At 40.8% G+C, this 17,460-nt stretch overlaps 1 protein-coding gene across 7 annotated transcripts in view; it reads left to right on the top strand.

Annotated features, from left to right (window-relative positions):
• The window catches only part of SPTB (spectrin beta, erythrocytic), a 225,100-nt gene that overhangs the window by 73,415 nt on the left and 134,225 nt on the right, over positions 1-17,460 (top strand). For all 7 annotated transcript variants that reach the window (XR_010066841.1, XM_063288976.1, XM_063288978.1 and 4 more), the window contains 13 exons: positions 363-513; positions 1,520-2,390; positions 4,235-4,372; positions 4,977-5,733; positions 6,237-6,439; positions 6,579-6,669; positions 7,294-7,440; positions 10,290-10,553; positions 11,637-11,852; positions 12,060-12,149; positions 13,052-13,336; positions 14,758-14,888; positions 15,031-15,235. Coding sequence is in view for 6 of the 7 variants with exons in the window: in XM_063288976.1 (XP_063145046.1) it covers positions 363-513; positions 1,520-2,390; positions 4,235-4,372; positions 4,977-5,733; positions 6,237-6,439; positions 6,579-6,669; positions 7,294-7,440; positions 10,290-10,553; positions 11,637-11,852; positions 12,060-12,149; positions 13,052-13,336; positions 14,758-14,888; positions 15,031-15,235 (3,549 nt within the window). In the remaining variant the exon portion in view is untranslated. The remainder of the gene's footprint in view (positions 1-362; positions 514-1,519; positions 2,391-4,234; positions 4,373-4,976; positions 5,734-6,236; positions 6,440-6,578; positions 6,670-7,293; positions 7,441-10,289; positions 10,554-11,636; positions 11,853-12,059; positions 12,150-13,051; positions 13,337-14,757; positions 14,889-15,030; positions 15,236-17,460) is intronic.

Genomic DNA, 17,460 nt, shown 5'->3' with positions numbered 1-17,460 from the left:
ATTTAGAAAGCTAATTTGAAAGTCCTCTTGACTAAGGCATCTTCATCAAACTGGTAATCACCAGCTGTGTGGGAGTACAGTTTCCATTGTTTCAAGAGAGCATGCCTCCCTTTCTCCATCCAAATTGTCTTCCCAAGTGTCTTCTCCAACAGGATTCAGAATACTGTATTATAAGCCCCACAGGAAAAGAAAAATAACCTTAATCTTTCCATGAATGGCTTTTCTTAAACATGGGCTGTTCCTGCTTCTTTGTTCAGGAACATCTTAAGCTGCTATTCTAAAAGAAAAAAGGGTCAAGTCTCCATTCCATGCTTAGTTGTTTAAGAGAAAGGGAGATGCAGTTTCATTTTGTATTTCTCCAGGTAAAACTTTCATCTCCTGAAACTGGGAAGCATCTGTTGGAAGCAGAAGACTTGCTTCAGAAGCACAAGTTGATGGAGGCTGACATGGCTATTCAGGCAGAGAAGATTCATGCTGTCAATGCAGCTGCCCTTAAATTTGCCAATGGAGAAGGTAAGTGTTTGCCAAATTGCTAAGAATGAGCAAATCATTGGTGTTTAAATCTATATAAAAGAGGAAGGCATGAGGAGGGACAGCCTATATCTGGAAAGCTTTTTGTTCTTAGTAGTTGTTTGAAGTGATTCACATTCATTACTTGGTCAATTCTGTCACTGATTGAATGAGTTCCTAGCTGTACTCCATTACATTCAATTAGGACCTCTCTTGGTTGTAAACTTAGAACCGCAGGGTGATGGATATATGCTTTAGAACTATGGCTGGTTGTTTCTTGGCTTCTAGTTGCTTGAACTCTGGACACGAGTGAATGATGTAATTTGAATGACACTGGGAAGCTTTCCATAGTGTTGTTTAGTGTGGTAATTGCCAGTTTTTGCTAATTTCTTCTACAATCTCAATTTTTTCCCCAGGAATATTCTCCTATATAGAGAATATGACATATTCTCAGTATGGCATTTATGAATAATGTAATTATTAATCTGGTCAGTTATTGTGGTTGGATATGGTGGATTTTGCTAGTATTCCTGACTTTTAGAGTGCTTGTGGCATCATTGACAAGGAGAGACAGTAGCTCCCTGTTCTCCCATGCTTTTGCTGTTAATTAACAAAGAAAGAAAAAAAAGCCTTTACTTGTTTTGTTTAATTATTAGAAACTAAACATTCCTCTGGTATATCTTTAAGCTGGGAATGTTCAGGTATCCTTAAATGTTTATATTCAGTAGCAATTACCAGAAAAGCTATCATTCTTTTTCAATAAGCACACCACCATTTCTGAAGTATTTCCTATTTTATTCTTTGGTTGGTTTGCATTGTTCCTCTTCAAAATTGCAATTCACAAATTTCCTGATTTTAAAACCAACAAAAATGGCAGAGTTGTTATGAGGTAATTCCCATTTATTATGTGAATTGTACCCCAACATTTAAACCATAGGATTGTTGATGTAAAGGAAAATGTGTTCTGTATTACAGTTAGTTGTAATTTTTGCCCACACACCTTGTGCAGGTTATCAGCCATGTGATCCCAAAATGATTCGTGATCGTGTGAACCTCCTGGAACTATGCTACCAAGAGCTGATTGCTTTAGCTGCAAAAAGGAAAGCTCGTCTTGACCAATCCAAGCGCCAGTGGAAGTTCTTTTGGGAACTGGATGAAGCTGAAAGTTGGATCAGGGAGAAAGAGCAGATCTATTCTTCCCTGGACTATGGGAAAGACCTCACCAGTATCCTCATTCTACAGAGGAAACACAAAGCTTTTGAAGATGAGCTACGTGGCCTAGGGGCCCACCTGAAGCAGACCATCAAAGAGGGAGAAAACATGATTGCTGAGAAGCATTTTGGAGCATCAAAAATCTGTAGTAGGATTGAGGAAGTGAAAGCTCTCTGGGCCCAGTTGCAGGAATTGGCAGCTTTCCGCAAGAAGAACTTACAGGATGCAGAGAGCTTTTTCCAGTTCCAGGTAGATGCAGATGACTTGATGGCCTGGCTCCAAGATGCTAATCGGCTGGTATCCAGTGATGATGTGGGACATGATGAATATTCCACGCTAGCCCTGGTTAAAAAGCACAGAGATCTCTTGGATGAGGTAGCAAACAATAAGAAAGTTATGGACAACCTGAATAGGCAAGCACAGAGCTTCCCTGCTGAATTCCGGGATGTTCCAGGATTTGAGAACAGACTCAAGGCTATCCAGACAATGTACAATGAGGTGGTATCTCTAGCAGATCTGCGCAGGCAGAAGCTACAGGATGCTTTGGATCTCTATACTATATTAAGTGAGACTGATGCATGTGAGCTTTGGATGAGTGAGAAAGAGAAATGGCTGGAGCATATGGAGATTCCTGATACCTTGGAAGATCTGGATGTTGTGCAGCATAGGTAAAAAATATCATTGGTTTAATTGAGTTCTCTTTATCTAGTTTTAGGACTTGTGTGGAGAACAGATCATGTTTTAGGTCATATTTATGCAGAAATATTGAAAAGTCAATATGTTTCACAAACTTTTAAGAAACACTGTATGTATAAGTCCAGTTTAACATACCTGAGACACAGGTATTTTTCAGTGTAAGGCTACAACAGTGTCTGTGTTCACCAGCCAAAACCAGGTATGGTACCATAAGCATTCAAAGCTTAAAAAAAGATACCTGACTTGATTCCTTAAGCATAAGCACAGTCCTTCTTTCACAAAAATATAAATAGAATCCTAAATTCAAAAACAATTAAGTAGAAGTAAGAGATTTTCCCTAACTTTTTGGGTGTTGTGAATAGTGAATGAGTCAAGGTGAGCAGCAAGCTCTGTATGTCGATTCAGCATCCCCAAGCACTATTACAGCCTTTTTTAAGAAGACACTTAGTTTCAGCTGTGGAACCCATCATATCTTGATCCAATGCAATGATTTGCTATTGGGTGTTTCTAAGAATCCTTTCTAGGAACAGATTTACATATGACCTTGCAACTGTTGGTATGTATAGATGAACACAAATTGCAGCTAAAATTGAAAGAGAGATAACTTCATTTTTATGAATGAATGGTCAAGTCAATTATTCAGGGCACTTACAGATTAATTACTAAGGGCTACTTTATATACTATAAAATCCACATTGAATAAATTATGAACTATTATCTGAGATGAAAGTAGTATGCATTTGTTTTTCACTATGGTAACCAGAATGCCCAATGTGTTTATGTAGCAAAAATCACACGCTATTTTCATCTGCGTAGTGTTTCTTACTACTGACAACAATGAAGTGATTTCCTTGATAGGAAATGTGAAATGACACTAAAATGATAACAGCGAAGAACTAAGAAACATTCAAGAGGCCTGAACCAGCCCAAAGCAGCTGGTCTATCTTTCCATATCAAAGAACAGACTCCTAAGCCTGTTATACCTTTGCAGTCAAGAACATGAAAAAATATTTTTCAGGTGCTGCTTCTATGCTTGGATTCTCTTCTTTCTAGAGACACTAGCTGTTGTGCATGAGACGTCATTGTCATTACTACATACAGCTAGTCCTCAATAATGGTAATTGGGACCAGGGCTGCAACTGGGGGAGGGGGCAACCGGAGCATGTGCCCCGGGCACCGCGCTGGTGGGGCGCCAAAATGAGCACGGGGGGGGGGCGGCTGGGGGGTGTGCCAAAATGGGTGCAGAATCCATGTTTGCCCCAGGTGACACAGACCCTAGTTGCAGCCCTGATTGGGACTGGAACTTCCATCACTACGCGACGCAGTTGTAAAGCACATCACGTGACCCTGCTGCTTAGCGACGGAAATTCCGGCACTTTCCATTGCCATCATTAAGCAAATCACCGCGGATTGTTAAGTGAGGACTTCATATGGTCACCATTTGCAACCTCCTGCTGGCTTTCCCATTGACTTTGCTTGTAAGAAGCGGGCAAAGAAGGTCGCAAATGGCAATCATGTGACCACAGGATGCTGCAACATTGTAATTGTGAGCTGGGCATCAATTGCCTGATCATGATTATGTGACCTTTGGATCTCTGCAGCCAACATAATTATGAGAACCAGTTGTAAGTACTACTTATTTAGCACTATTGGAGGTTGAACGGTCACTGAATGGGTGGTTGTTAAGCAAGGACCACCTTTATTACTATCTTCAAGTTGGATTCATGTAACTTGGACCCTAGATGGTATTTCTTACAAGCTTTTTATGTGGTGGGTTTGGTTTCAAAAGGCATTCATTCAAAGTGTTTTCTCACAGGTTTGATATTTTGGAGCAGGAAATAAACAGCCTGGCTTCTCAGATTGAAGGGGTCAATCGAGCTGCTAGTGGCCTAATAAAAAGTGGCCATCCACGCAGTGGGAAAGTGAGGCAGTGCCAAGAACATCTGAATGCCAGGTAATAGTTTCTCTTATTTATCTCCAACTGTTTCTCCCCAGTTGTCTACCTATAGTTTCCAAGTGTTGCTATAAATACACAAGGACAAAAAGTCAGTTTGTCTTCACACCATTAGGCAAACAAGGCAGACTGAGGGAATGCCACTTGTTCACCCACCATGCATCAGTGGCCATTTCCTCTCCCCATTCCCCTTCCCCCGTACAATGCATTGCTTCCAAAGTTGGATTCCTGGAAAAGAGAAGGAAAGGGAGTAGGTAAATAGGTATCCCTGTGGTGAAACCAGACTTAACTTTGTTAAGTGGTATATTTTCCTCTGTGCTTATTTTGAGATAAATATAGTTCAACATTTCATTGCTCCTACTCTGAGTTCATCCACTGAGTTTATCTCTTCTCTTTCTGGTTCTTCTCCTGCTTCGTATCTAGATAGTTTAGTTTGTTACTTGCTCTTGTATTCTTTTTCTGCTCTAAACTTTCACCTGTTTGTCACCAAAGTGGTGGTGTGAATTGTAAAAGTATATGCTTTTTTTAAAAAGGTACATGAAGAATAAGTTAAAGGAGGGCATTTATTTCATCACAACAGTGCTTATTTTGTTTTGTGTCCTAGGTGGAAGGTCTTCCAGGAAATGGTGGCTCAAAGGCGAAAAGCTGTTGACTTTGCTCTTAGCCTCCACAATTATTGCGTTGATTGTGAGGAGACAAGGAAATGGATTCTGGAAAAAACCAAAGTCATTGAATCTACACAAGACCTTGGTAAAAACCTGGCAGGCATGATTGCCATGCAGAGGAAATTATATGGCATTGAACGTGACCTAGCAGCCATTCAAGCCAGGCTTACGGTCCTGCAGCAGGAGGCACATAGGCTTGCTGAAGAGCAGCCTGACCTAGCTGATGATATCTACAGTCGACTAACAGCTGTCTCTGGAGTCTGGCTGGACCTCCAAAATACTTTGCAGAGCCAGGAGGCTTCCCTTGGAGAGGCCAGCAAGTTGCACAAGTTTTTACAAGACCTAGATGACTTCCAAGCATGGCTCTTCAAGGCACAAAAGGCTGTTGCTTCAGAAGAGGTGCCCAACTCCCTGGTGGAAGCTGAGCATCTCCTGCAGCATCATGCTGCAATTAAGGAAGAGATTGATCAACACAAGGATGTTTACAGCAATGTTAAGATGATAGGAGATAGAGTGACTCAGGGCCAGACAGATATGGAGTATCAGCAACTGGAACAGCGGCTACAGGGCATGGAGACAGGCTGGAATGCCTTATGTAAAATGTGGGATAGCAGGGAGAAATTCCTCAACCAGTGTCTTGGCTTCCAGGAATTTCTTAAAGATGCAAAACAAGCAGAAATTATTCTTACCAATCAGGTAATGTGTCTTAATGTAGTGTCACAAGATTGAATTCTTGTGCTTGAGTATTGTGAGTGGCAGGTTGTACAGTAATAGGAAATCACATTTGCAGACTGGCTAATATACATGCATGTGTAGAGCCTATAGTATGGACTTGTATGTCCTCTAAGCATATCAAATGGCCCAAGAAAGAAGGTTTCCCTGCCCATTCTGTGTCAGCTATGTAATAGGTTTTTTGCACATCTTGAGAAATAGTGCAGAAACAGAATATGTTTATGCCTGATGAAAGCCAGGAACTATGTTTAGCAGCTGGCCCACCCAACCATTTAACCACTTTTAGCCTATTTCAAGTCTATAGCTACCATGCATATGATTCATCATGTTCACTTTAATATGGAGACTGCATTAACTGAAATCAGCTTTATATGCAGTATAAAGCATGTAGTAATGATATCAGTATTTTTTAAATGCCTATGTTGTATTCTCATTTACATGTTTTTTTCCCGTAACATCTGGTTTAGGAATATACGCTAGCCCACGCTGAGCCACCAGACACCTTGGAAGCATCAGAAGCTGTTATACGAAAATTTGAAGATTTCCTTGCTAATATGGAAGCTAATGAAGAAAAGATTATTGTCTTGATAGATACTGGGAGCAAGCTTGCTGCTGATGGAAGTATTTACTCTGATAAAATTATGGAAAAAGTTCAGCTGATTCAAGAAAGGTAATGTCAATGTGAGAGTTCAATGAATTCAGACCTGCAGTTTACAAGTGAGAAAACTGAATCTGAAATTGCAGGCTACTATTGTGAAGGAAGCAGGAAACCATTTTTCTTTAGTAATAACATTTGTTGCCATTTCTAGGTACAAGACAAATGTCACAAAATCACAAGAGGCTTTTGTCTTACTGAAGGACAATAATGACCTGCAGAATTTCCTACAAAATTGCCAAGAGGTAAGAATTTTGAATTTTGAAATAGCTACTACTGCTAATCTAGGATGAATCTGCTTTTCCTGTTTTTCTCCCAAGAGTGGTTATAGCTTTGGATGATGCTAGTGGTAAATGATTTTATTCTGTTTTCATCTCATACTTGCTGAATAGCCCTTTCTTCTAAACAAACTTTTCCTTATTGGTTAAATTAATTAATTTAAATAAATCATACTGTCTGTTACTTGGATGAAAGAAAAAAGGAAAGGTGGCTGGAAAATAAAGCATCAGCTTTCAAGCCCTACCATTTCCCTTTTTCTCCTCCTTTCCCAATTCCTCCCCCCCCCCCACAAGACTTTGGGCTCATATGAAACCCAAAAATCATCCAGAGAAAGGGAAGGAAATGCATACTCTAGGTTAGCTGGTCCTGCATTTCCCTTTCTAGCAAAACCTGCCATTGGCCAAGCTTTTTAAAGAAAATCTAAAACTTATTTTAGAAAACAAGAGCAGCAACAAGTTGGAAAGGACAATAAGGGAGTGTCTGGGAATATCTGTAACAGACCACAGATTTCTATTTTCAGCAAACTGCTACAGGAGCCTGAAACATCTCCTGTTTCAAACTTCTTAAATTTAATGCTGTTTTATTGATAGCTTACCACCTGGATTGAAGAAAAGATGCTTACTGCTCAAGACATATCATATGACGAAGCACGGAATTTGCACAGCAAATGGCTGAAGCATCAGGCTTTTATGGCGGAACTTGCTTCCAACCAAGGGTGGCTAGAAAAGCTGGATGAGGTACATGGCTTCCCACCCCACCCCACCCCACCCCCCTTCACCCCAGCATGAGCGTGGTCTTCCTTCCCACTCCCACTTCTTAATATTTTGGGGGCTCCTCATGTTTGTAGAATTTTTGAGAAAGGGTTGGAGATAGCTACCCTTTTTATTTACTCGTTTTTATTTTAACCATGTATACATTTTACAGTTCTTGTAAACTGTGCCTATCTACAAATGCTGAGCTGTATACAACAGAGGCAAAGAAAAACATGTAATGATTACTAACTCTGCTGTAATGGCTTTCATTAAGCAATTATCTCTGGTTAAATGGTCAATGAATGGTCAATGGTATAAAAATCCTTGGAAGTTGATGTGACATCAAAATCACCAAGCTGATTTCACCGCCAAGTGGAATGCTACACTGAAGTTTGTGAAGTTTTATCATGCTGTGCTATTCTTAAAAACTTGTTTGTGTAGTGTAATACTGTATAAGAACTGTAATGCATACCACTAACTTCACATAATGGCAAATTGGGAGGCTAAAGCACAGCTTCATATCTGCACATTTGTAGTCAAATGCGGAAAGTTGTGGTCAAGCCAACTGTCTGACAAAATATATAGTGTGTTTCTTTAATACAGTATGTACATGTGAAAACATATTTGTAGCATTCATACTTTACATTTTCTTTGCACATGCAAAAGTAAAGTTTACAGGAATTTTGTGCATGTATGTCTTTAGACCAGACAAGATAAGAGGTTACTGTGTTACAATCATCCAGGTTTTTTGTTTTTACTCTTAAAACATGATGTGGGATTACTATTTGAAACAGGAACAATGGGGAAGTAGAGACTTCCTTACTGTACCCTGTTCAGTTAAACAGTAGATGCTTTATAATAGGATTTTCCCACTTCCCCCGCAGCCCAGATGGAAACCATTTGAGAAGCACGGGTTAAGCCACCTGTCTCTTTCCCCCACCCAAAACTGGACAGCTTCTCATAAAACAAGCAGGATGTTTTGATGCATTTAGTTACATGGTGTATAACAGCTTTAGCAACAGAATGTGCTACATCAATTTTCTGCTCTCTCCTCCCCAGTGAGGGGAACTACTTGTAGTTTCAAGAGATTTTATCAGAGGCATGAGGGTTAGAATCATGATGGGAGATATCTCCATGTGCTTTTCCCCACATGCTCAGCAATGTGCCTTGCTCTTGTGTACCACTTTTGAAAAACCACTGCTCCTGGTGTTCCTCATCCCACACCTTCAAAATCAGGCCATGAGGGTGGGACTGCAGCCATCAGGCGAGGGAAGCATAGATGGGGAAGAAAGGGAGGGAGAAGGGGAAAGGAAGAGGAGCAAGGAGGGCAAAGGATCCCTGCCTAACCTTTCAGGATTTTTCTCCTCTCCAGCAAGGCTCCATGCTTGCCGGACAAGAGAAAAGCCCAACTGCTTTTTCTCCTCCTCCTCAACAGGCCTTACAAGACAGCAGAGGTTACTGAGCCTAAAAAAGAAAAGAAAACTTTGGTTGCTAGACAGAGAGGTTCTGTGCTCTTTGGCAGCCAAGGCGGAAAAGGTTGCAGAGGCACAGTCTCTCCCATTGCTGAACAGCTCTTACCGCTAGGATTTTTTTCTCCGGTTTCCAACCTAAATCCAATTCCTTGTAATTTAAACACAGTGGTTTTTGTCCTGTCTTCTGTAACAATCCTGAAAAATCCTGTCTCACGAGAGCTCTTGGAAATACTGCAGATTTCTCTTCCCCATCTAAATACAGTATATATTATAAAATATACCAGCCCAGCAGAGAGAGCGAGAATGTCAGTCGTAGTGGAGCCATCTAACAATGCCTCCCATTCCCAAAGAGCTCCAGGCCTGACAACATAACCAGGACTTCAGGGACTTCCTAAATGATAGCAGGGAATAAGCTAGCCTAATTTCAGTGGGGAGAATGTTTCACAAGCATGGAGCCACACCAGAGAAGGCCCGCCTCCTGGGACCCACTAAATTTGGTAGTATACTTACATAGGTAGTGCCAGGCTGGATTGGACCCCTCACTTATCTGGTCCAGCAATCTGTTCTTACAGTGGCCAGCCAATTCAAGAAGGAAAGCGACTAGTCTCCCAGCAGATGGTCTTCAGAAGCAGTCACATTGCCATCAAAGCTAAAGCTGTTGATCCCCATGAATCCCCATGAGATTCCCTCCTTGGTGACTGTACCCATCTTCCATTTCCTATACATATCCCTTTTAACTTATAGCTCAGTTGAAAGCTCCCTATGCATCCACAGTGATTTCCTAAGCTGCCCATTTTTTCTTCTGATTGAAATGGTGTGAAATTATACTTTCAGTATCTTATTTTTTAGAACTTCTCCACACTCTTTTGTTCTCTCTGACCTAAACATTTATGTCCATGGGACAGGATATTTCTCTAAACTGCTTGAAATTGGTGTTCCTGAAATTGAGTATGCATGTATAACTATGCTTCAATTTATTTTTCTGTAGGACCTTGAACCCCAAGGTGACATGGTCATTTCCTCCTAAAATTCCCATTGTTTTACTTCTTCAACCAGCTCTCCCTGATTAGTTAGAACTGATCTAGGAGAGCCAATTCCTTTGTCTCTTCTTCAGTCTTATGGAAAATATTCTTTATGAATGTCAAGTGAGAGTTGGCTGGAATCTGGGACCACAGAAAGGACCTTCATCCAGCCTTCAATTCACTGTCAGCAATACTTGTGTTACCTAACCACTATAAACACAGCGTTGCTAATTGGCTAGAGAGCACTGTTCTCCTACTATCTATATGTTCATCCTATATTTTTTATAAAAGAGAGAGAATAAATTACATTTCTCCTCTTCTGTATTCTTTCCCCCCCCAGGAAGGACAACAGTTGGCAGAGCAAAAGCCCCAGTATGAAGATGTTGTGTTCCAGAAGCTAGAGAATCTGCACCAACTTTGGGACATGCTGCAGGCAACCACAGAGGAAAAGGCACAGCACCTGTTTGATGCTAACCGCTCTGACCTCTATGCACAGAGCTATGCTGATCTTAGTGCATGGATCAGTGAGATAGAGGAGCAGTTAAAATCTGATATCCAGGGGAAAGACCTCACAAGTGTCAACATCCTTCTAAAGAACTTAAAAGTAAGTAACAGTCCTCCTGAAGTCCCTGTCTCACTTTAACTCAATAGCATGTAGTCAGGCATTCTCAGGACACATTTGGCATTTTCTCTCAGAGAGGATTTATATGAAGTGGCGAATAATAGCTACAGGGTAGATATCTGTTGTAGTTTGGATTTGCAGCTGTTGTGGAATTAAGAAAAAGATTAAGCATTTTAAAGAAGGCCTTGACAAGTGCACTGTGCATACCCACACCCACTCTGAAGCACCTTTTTGGTTTCATATCTAAAGTGCAGCATATCCCAATTGTAGTGGAAAAACAACATAAGAAATAGACATTAATAGGGAAACAAATGAGCAGGAATTGTTCCTCCTCCTGGGTTCTTCCCAAAATTCTTTATCAATATTCCTTAGTGTTAAACTTCTTTGTTTTATGCAATCCATATTATTTCCCCACAATCAAATACTTCTATTGTGATAATTTAATAATTTATGAAGTTTTAAGTATCAGTTTTCTGTAAATGGAAAATATTCCTTTTCTTGAACTGTGCATCAGTTGAAATTCAGAGTACTTTATAAAGTACGATTACACAAATATCTATTGCAATGCAATATTTTTACTTGCTGGAGTAATTTATTAGATTAAGGGAGGCCAACTTCCAAGCCTACAGCTCAGCCTCCTGATTGCCTAGAGTGCCACAGGAGATTGAAGATGTAGGACTGCTAGAGAAAGGAACATGGCCAAATGTTGTGGTCCACTTTATGGGGAGGTTAAGGATGAGAATGGAAATGGGAGATAACTCTGAAAGGAAGACTTTTATTATTCACCCTCTTGAACTAGTCCCAAACTTCCAGAAAAGATCTGAAATTTAGCCACTGGAATGCCTGGGAGCCACAATTTACTAACTATTGTAGTAAATTGCTGTAATCTCCAACCTCTTTCTCAAATCACCCCTAAATAACCTGAAAGCAACATTTGCAGTCTGTTGTTCAAGTTTTGTCTACATGGGAACAGGAGTGATATCTAACCCCATGTAATGACTGAGGGATGGAGTTAAGAATATACATCTCAACAAGACAACAAAATGTGAAGATCTCTCATTTCAGCATCTGGATGAACAAGTCAGCTTGCGGAAGAAAGAGATGGAAGGCTTGCTTTCTCAGGCCCCTCCAGTCAAGAGAGACATGGATGAAGTGGACAGCAAGCATAAGATCATTGAAAGGCGATTTCAGGACCTTCTAGAGCCATTGGGTAGGAAGAGGAAAGAGCTGGAGATGGCCAAGGCTGGATATCAATTGGACCGGGATTTGGCAGATGAATTGGTGAGTGATGGCTAAATATGCCATTAGAAACTCTCCCTTAGTTACTGTTCTTATTTGTGTAATTTAAAGGGAAGGTATCAGAAGATGGGCACATGGATAAGTTGTTTCAGATGTTAGGAAAATTGTGTAAGAATTTGTCTTTCATCCTCTCTTGTATACATGTTTGACATTTCAGCATGTTACCTTAGTCTTTTTTCTGTAATGCAGCTTTGGGTACAAGAACGACTCCCTCTTGCTCAGTCCACTGACCATGGCACAAATCTTTTGTCAGTCCAGCTACTTACAAAGAAAAACCAGGTGAGCCATCATCTCTGCATGTTTTTCTCACTTAATTCCACTTTTTAACAGAGCAACTGAACTTTTGTTACAGCTATGAACATTCGAAAACATACTTCTGTCTGTATGGTAATTGTTAATGAACAGGGGAGCAAAGCTTTCTGTCTAAAGGTCTTTCTCCATACGCAACTAACTGTGATCTAAACACCTCCTAGCATTTTTACATTGCTGTGTGCCATATTTATCTTCATCTCATCTTCAGTCCATGTGTGTGTGACGGCCCCAGTACCAGGATCTTAACTTGCAAAATTCTCCAGACAGTCCATTAGGAAGCTTAAAGCATTCATTTATTAAAATCCAATTACACAGGACAGTTGCAAAGCTCTGAATAACATTTTGGCGCCAAAGCATTCAAATTAAATCATTCCCTCTGACATAGTCTACCCTCCCTGTCTCACAAACAAGCCCGTTCTCACTTCTGATCTCCCCACTCCTAGTTCCTTAGACTTAATTAGAGTCCAGGTGTCTTATCAGCCTGTCCTTAGCTCCAATGGCTTGTGAAGGAATGTGATTAACGATCCTCTCTGTCTGCAAAGCTGCAAAAGCTGACATGGGTTTGCTCTCACCTTGGCTGATGCGTGTAGCAATAGTTTCATGGCAGGTGTGCAAAGCGAGCCTGATATTATGAGGCAGTTTTAAATTGTTCTTATATGTAACGGGGTTAAACTCATGTTTTTCCTTAAGCTGACAGCATCAAATAGCAGCTGCAAACATGTCAGATATGAGGTGCACAACCTCTAAGGCCTAGAAACTTGCCATCTTTCTTCATTCTCCATCAGGAGTCTCATAATATAGCTTAATAATATAGCTCGCTTCTGATCTTACTCATTCAGCTCTTTAAAAATGTTCTGCTCTTTGCTTAGACCCTGCAGAAAGAAATTACTGGTCATGCCCCACGCATCGAGGAAGTCCTTGATAGAGGGGAGAGCATGTTGGCCAGAGCTGATGGGGATGGGGACTTCAGAGACACTGAAGAACGTCTCAAGCATTTGAAGGTTTCCTGGAGCACCTTACAGGAGGAAACCTTGAAGAGGTTGCAGCGCCTAGAAGAAGCCAGTGAGGCTCAGCGATACTATTTAGATGCTGGGGAAGCAGAGGCCTGGATAAGTGAACAGGAGCTTTATATAGGAACAGATGAGAAGCCCAAGGTAAGAGCACCTCCCTTGCTAATGAAGTAGCACTTGCCAGGTGGAAGACTATTCCCAAGGTATTAGCTTTCTAGAAAAATGGACATCCTAGCAGTGTTGGTTGAGAAGTAGACCGGTTCATCCCTGGGAACGGTTAAGAGCTGCATATCTTATTCTATTGGAGCTCTTTTTTTTAATTGGGAAAAGCTCCAGGGGAACAAAGATGAAGAGACAGTTTCATTAGTTATCCTTTCTCTCATCCTTTTATCTCACTAATGGCAAAAGAAACATGACTGGAATCCAGTATGATATTGTATGTCCTTCGGTGTGCATCTATGCAGGTGTCTATATTGTATGATAGTTTATAAGAAGCTGTTTCAAATCCCAGGCAGCAGTTTTAAAAAGAGCCATGTGTGAAAGAGAAAGAAAATTTTGTTTCTTCTCCTCTTTCTCATACACACAGTATTGAAAAATATATTTGAATAGCCACGTGCTGGTATCGAGAGTCCATGGATTCCCCATGCAAAAGAAGGTAGAGCACCATAACCTAGTAGTGACAGGAAATGCCCCATCTTCCTTCAGAATGGAGGTGATGGAATGTTTTCAACAGCACTGTTTCCATTTTTCTGTGCATAACCTATCCTTTGTTTGTGATAAGAATTACTTACCTAATGTCATGAGTACTGATGGTGAGCTGGAAGGGGCCTCTATCCAGGAGGGAAAACGCATGCGTAGTACTGAGGAATTAAGCAGCCATTCAAAGAGACACAGATCAGACCTGCCTTAGCTTTTGGGGTTTATCTGTCTGGGTTTTTCTCACGCTTCTTCAGTTTGTTAGGATTCTGTTTTATGTAGCAGTAATAAACACTAGAGACCTACTCCTCATCTCAGCATGATTCCTGACTCTTAGGACACCTAAGTAGCATCAGGAATGCATACAATTTTGGGGAAGAAGGAGTAGAATTTTCATGAATTATCTTATACTATTAAACCTGATTTAGAAGCAAGTCCACTGAAGCTTACTTCCAGGTAAATTGATAAATTATGTACCTTTTGGGCACTTTCCACACATCTCCTGGCTTCATCTCTTACATCCTCAGCAGCAGTTCTGCACTGTCAAGTTGGTTCATGCACTGCTGTGTCCCATTGTCCCATGGAACAGGGCAGCATTCTTTCCAGCTGGCCAATGAGAGGGTGTAAAAAATGTTAGAGGACCTTGGTTGCAAGAAGTAGGGGAGAAATCTTGTGAGCCGGGAGTTTTTGTCAATGAGAAAAGGAAGATCTGCTATAAGACTGTTTTAGCCTATGTAACCTAAGCCTCTTGATGGGGGCCATGTGGAAAGGGGATCAGTCTTTCTTGGCCTTGTTGCTACTTGGAATGGGCCCAGGATTTTCTTCACTCTGAAGATTTTCTCAATAGATTCAGTTATTTACTATCTCAGGATGAAGAGAGTGGCATTGTGATGCTGAAGAGACACCTTCGTCAGCAGCGATCCATTGAAGAATATGGAAAAAACATCAAGCAGCTGGCTAGTCGGGCTCAGAAACTGCTATCTGCTGGCCACCCAGAAGGGTAAGTACATTTGATAAAAGTAGCTCTAAAACCTTTGGGATATAGTAGCCAGGAGAATCCAAGCCATTGCATATTATTGGGCTGTGCTGCCTTTCCTTAGAAGGTGACTTGTCTCCAAAACTTTCTCTTTGTGATTTTTCAGAGAAGATATCATCCGATTGCAGGGGCAAGTAGATAAGCAATATGCAGGGTTGAAAGACCTGGCTGAGGAACGCAGACGTAAAGTAGAACTTGCATATCACCTGTTCAAACTGAAGCGAGAAGTCGATGATCTGGAGCAGTGGATTGCAGAGAGAGATTTAATCGCATCATCCCCAGAGATGGGGCAAGACCTCGACCATGCCACTGTGAGCAAGCACCGTGAGAATGTCCATTAGCCAGTCCACTGTGGCCATGTTACTTCGTCTTCTTTTATTTTGAGGTGTAGACCATAGGTTACAAGTGGTGCAGCTTGGCTCTACACAATGTCCTGCAATAGCTTGACAGAAAATTGCTGACAGGTGCATTAAAATTCAGCTATATTTTAGTAGTTGGAAATGTATATATTACTCTTGGGGAAAGTAAAGATCACAAGCGGTTTCTAGAAGGACTGATGTCTTTTGAAGCAAAAGCAAGGAAGAGTTCTGACATCTGATGAAGTAAACAGCAAACCCTTTTTGTCATAACGATTTTATAGATCTTGAAGACATTACAGAACCCCATTTTTTGTTAGAAAGAGGAGTGCCTGTTATAAATTCTAGGCAGAGCTAATTTATGGTACTAGACTTCTGCTGATACTCTGAAACCTATAAATGAGTCACACATGTAGTACCACCACTATTTCTTTATATTCATTACGCTTCTTCTCTTCGAAGAAAATAAAAGAGACAGGAGATAGGAGTATGAGTCACAAAGAAAATGGTTCCATTAGCTTTAATAATTGCATAGAAGAAACGTTGGTAGGTTTGGCGTTACTGTTTCCTGATGACATGGTCTGTGGGTCATGGCTAAGTAAGGGACAGACCCAGAAGGTTATGGAATATCTTAAAATCATATACACATATGTGCAAAGGTAAAATCATATTAAGTATCTGCCTATAGGATCCAGTAAGCATTGCATTGGTAACTTGATCAGCACTTAGTGGGGTTGTAAGAGGCAACTATAATAATCATGGTTTAACCAGTGGTCTTTAGGCATAGGCAGCAGTGATGGAAGTAGGGGTGGGCAAATCAGCAACAGAAATTAAAACCTAGATGACTTAGTGGCACAGAGTTGTGAAAGTGTAAGTATGGATATTGTCTTCCTCTGATCTATTTATCTCCCATCTCTTGTTGGCTCTTATTAATAGTTCCTGGCAGCTCCATGCTCCAGCACAAAACGTATTAACTTTATACAGTATATTACAAAAGGATTATAGTCTGAGGGTAATAAGCAGACATAGGTCCAAACTGTATGACCTGGAAACCTTTTTTGAGTAGAACGAGATAAGAGCATTTCAGATATATAATGTATAGTATGTGTGTAAATATATATATATTGAAAGAGAGATCTGATGAAGTATATGATGAAGAACATGTTCAATAGACTTAAATTCTCCTGCTTGCAAAGGCATAAATATTCCAGGTATGGGATCTCTGCTCCAAAACAGCTGAAGAGAGGGCATTGTACCTTGCAAGAGTAAAGGCCCTTCTATGTTTGGACACTTTTAATTGCTTAAGATATCCCACACAGATACACTATTTATCTGAGGCTGTCAATAGTAAGGAGATTTGGAACCCTACTTAGATCATTCTGGTGCTCTGTGTGCAATATTTGCTGCTTTAGCACAGAAATGGCCCGATCAATTTCCAGGGACAGCAAATAGGAGGGAGAGAGCCCTAGAGAACCTATGTAATTTCACCACCAGGAATTGATTTCAAGCAGATTGGAATCCATCCTCCAAAGATGGAGGGTCTTGACCTTGAGGAAAAAAAGATGTGGCTGGTGATTTAGTATAGACAGTTGTCCTTTAGGGTCCACTTCCACCCCGCCAGCTTGTAGCCACAGACTAGCATTTGTGAGACAGCAGGAGACCTTGAATGTCAGGCTTAAAAAATTTAGTTTAAAATTTAAATTGGACTTGCTCCAGCTGGTCCAAGCCTGAGTATGGACCTAGCTGTGCACCATAGGGCATCTGTGCCAGTGTTCTTGCTTTAAGTAATTTGAGGGCAGCAAGTATAGAACCACCTCTTTTGCTTGCAAGAATTGACAGATGGCAGAAGTACTCCTTTGAGCACTTTGGGTTGGGCAGTATAGGAGGATAATACCTCCTACTTACTGGAAATACAAAAAACCACCCCCAAATATTTAAAGAAAGTTATCTGCTCAATTGAGTGTTTGTCAATATGCATGACTCTTGGCTCTCCTGGAAAAACTCATGGTTTTAGTCTTTTAATAGTTGAATTCCAGTTTATCCTCCTTGTAGAATGACATAACGGCCCTCAGCACTCTTCTGGGACCTACAGTAAAGGAGTCCTGGATCATAAGACCACATCATCTACATATAATAGAGAAACAAACAAATGCCTCTTAATTTGGAAGGATGAAAGTCCA

Source organism: Candoia aspera, chromosome 1, assembly GCF_035149785.1.
Source record: "Candoia aspera isolate rCanAsp1 chromosome 1, rCanAsp1.hap2, whole genome shotgun sequence".
Classification (NCBI taxonomy): domain Eukaryota; kingdom Metazoa; phylum Chordata; class Lepidosauria; order Squamata; family Boidae; genus Candoia; species Candoia aspera.
The sequence above is the reverse complement of the archived record's forward strand: the minus strand, read 5'-3'. Positions and strand labels throughout refer to the sequence as shown.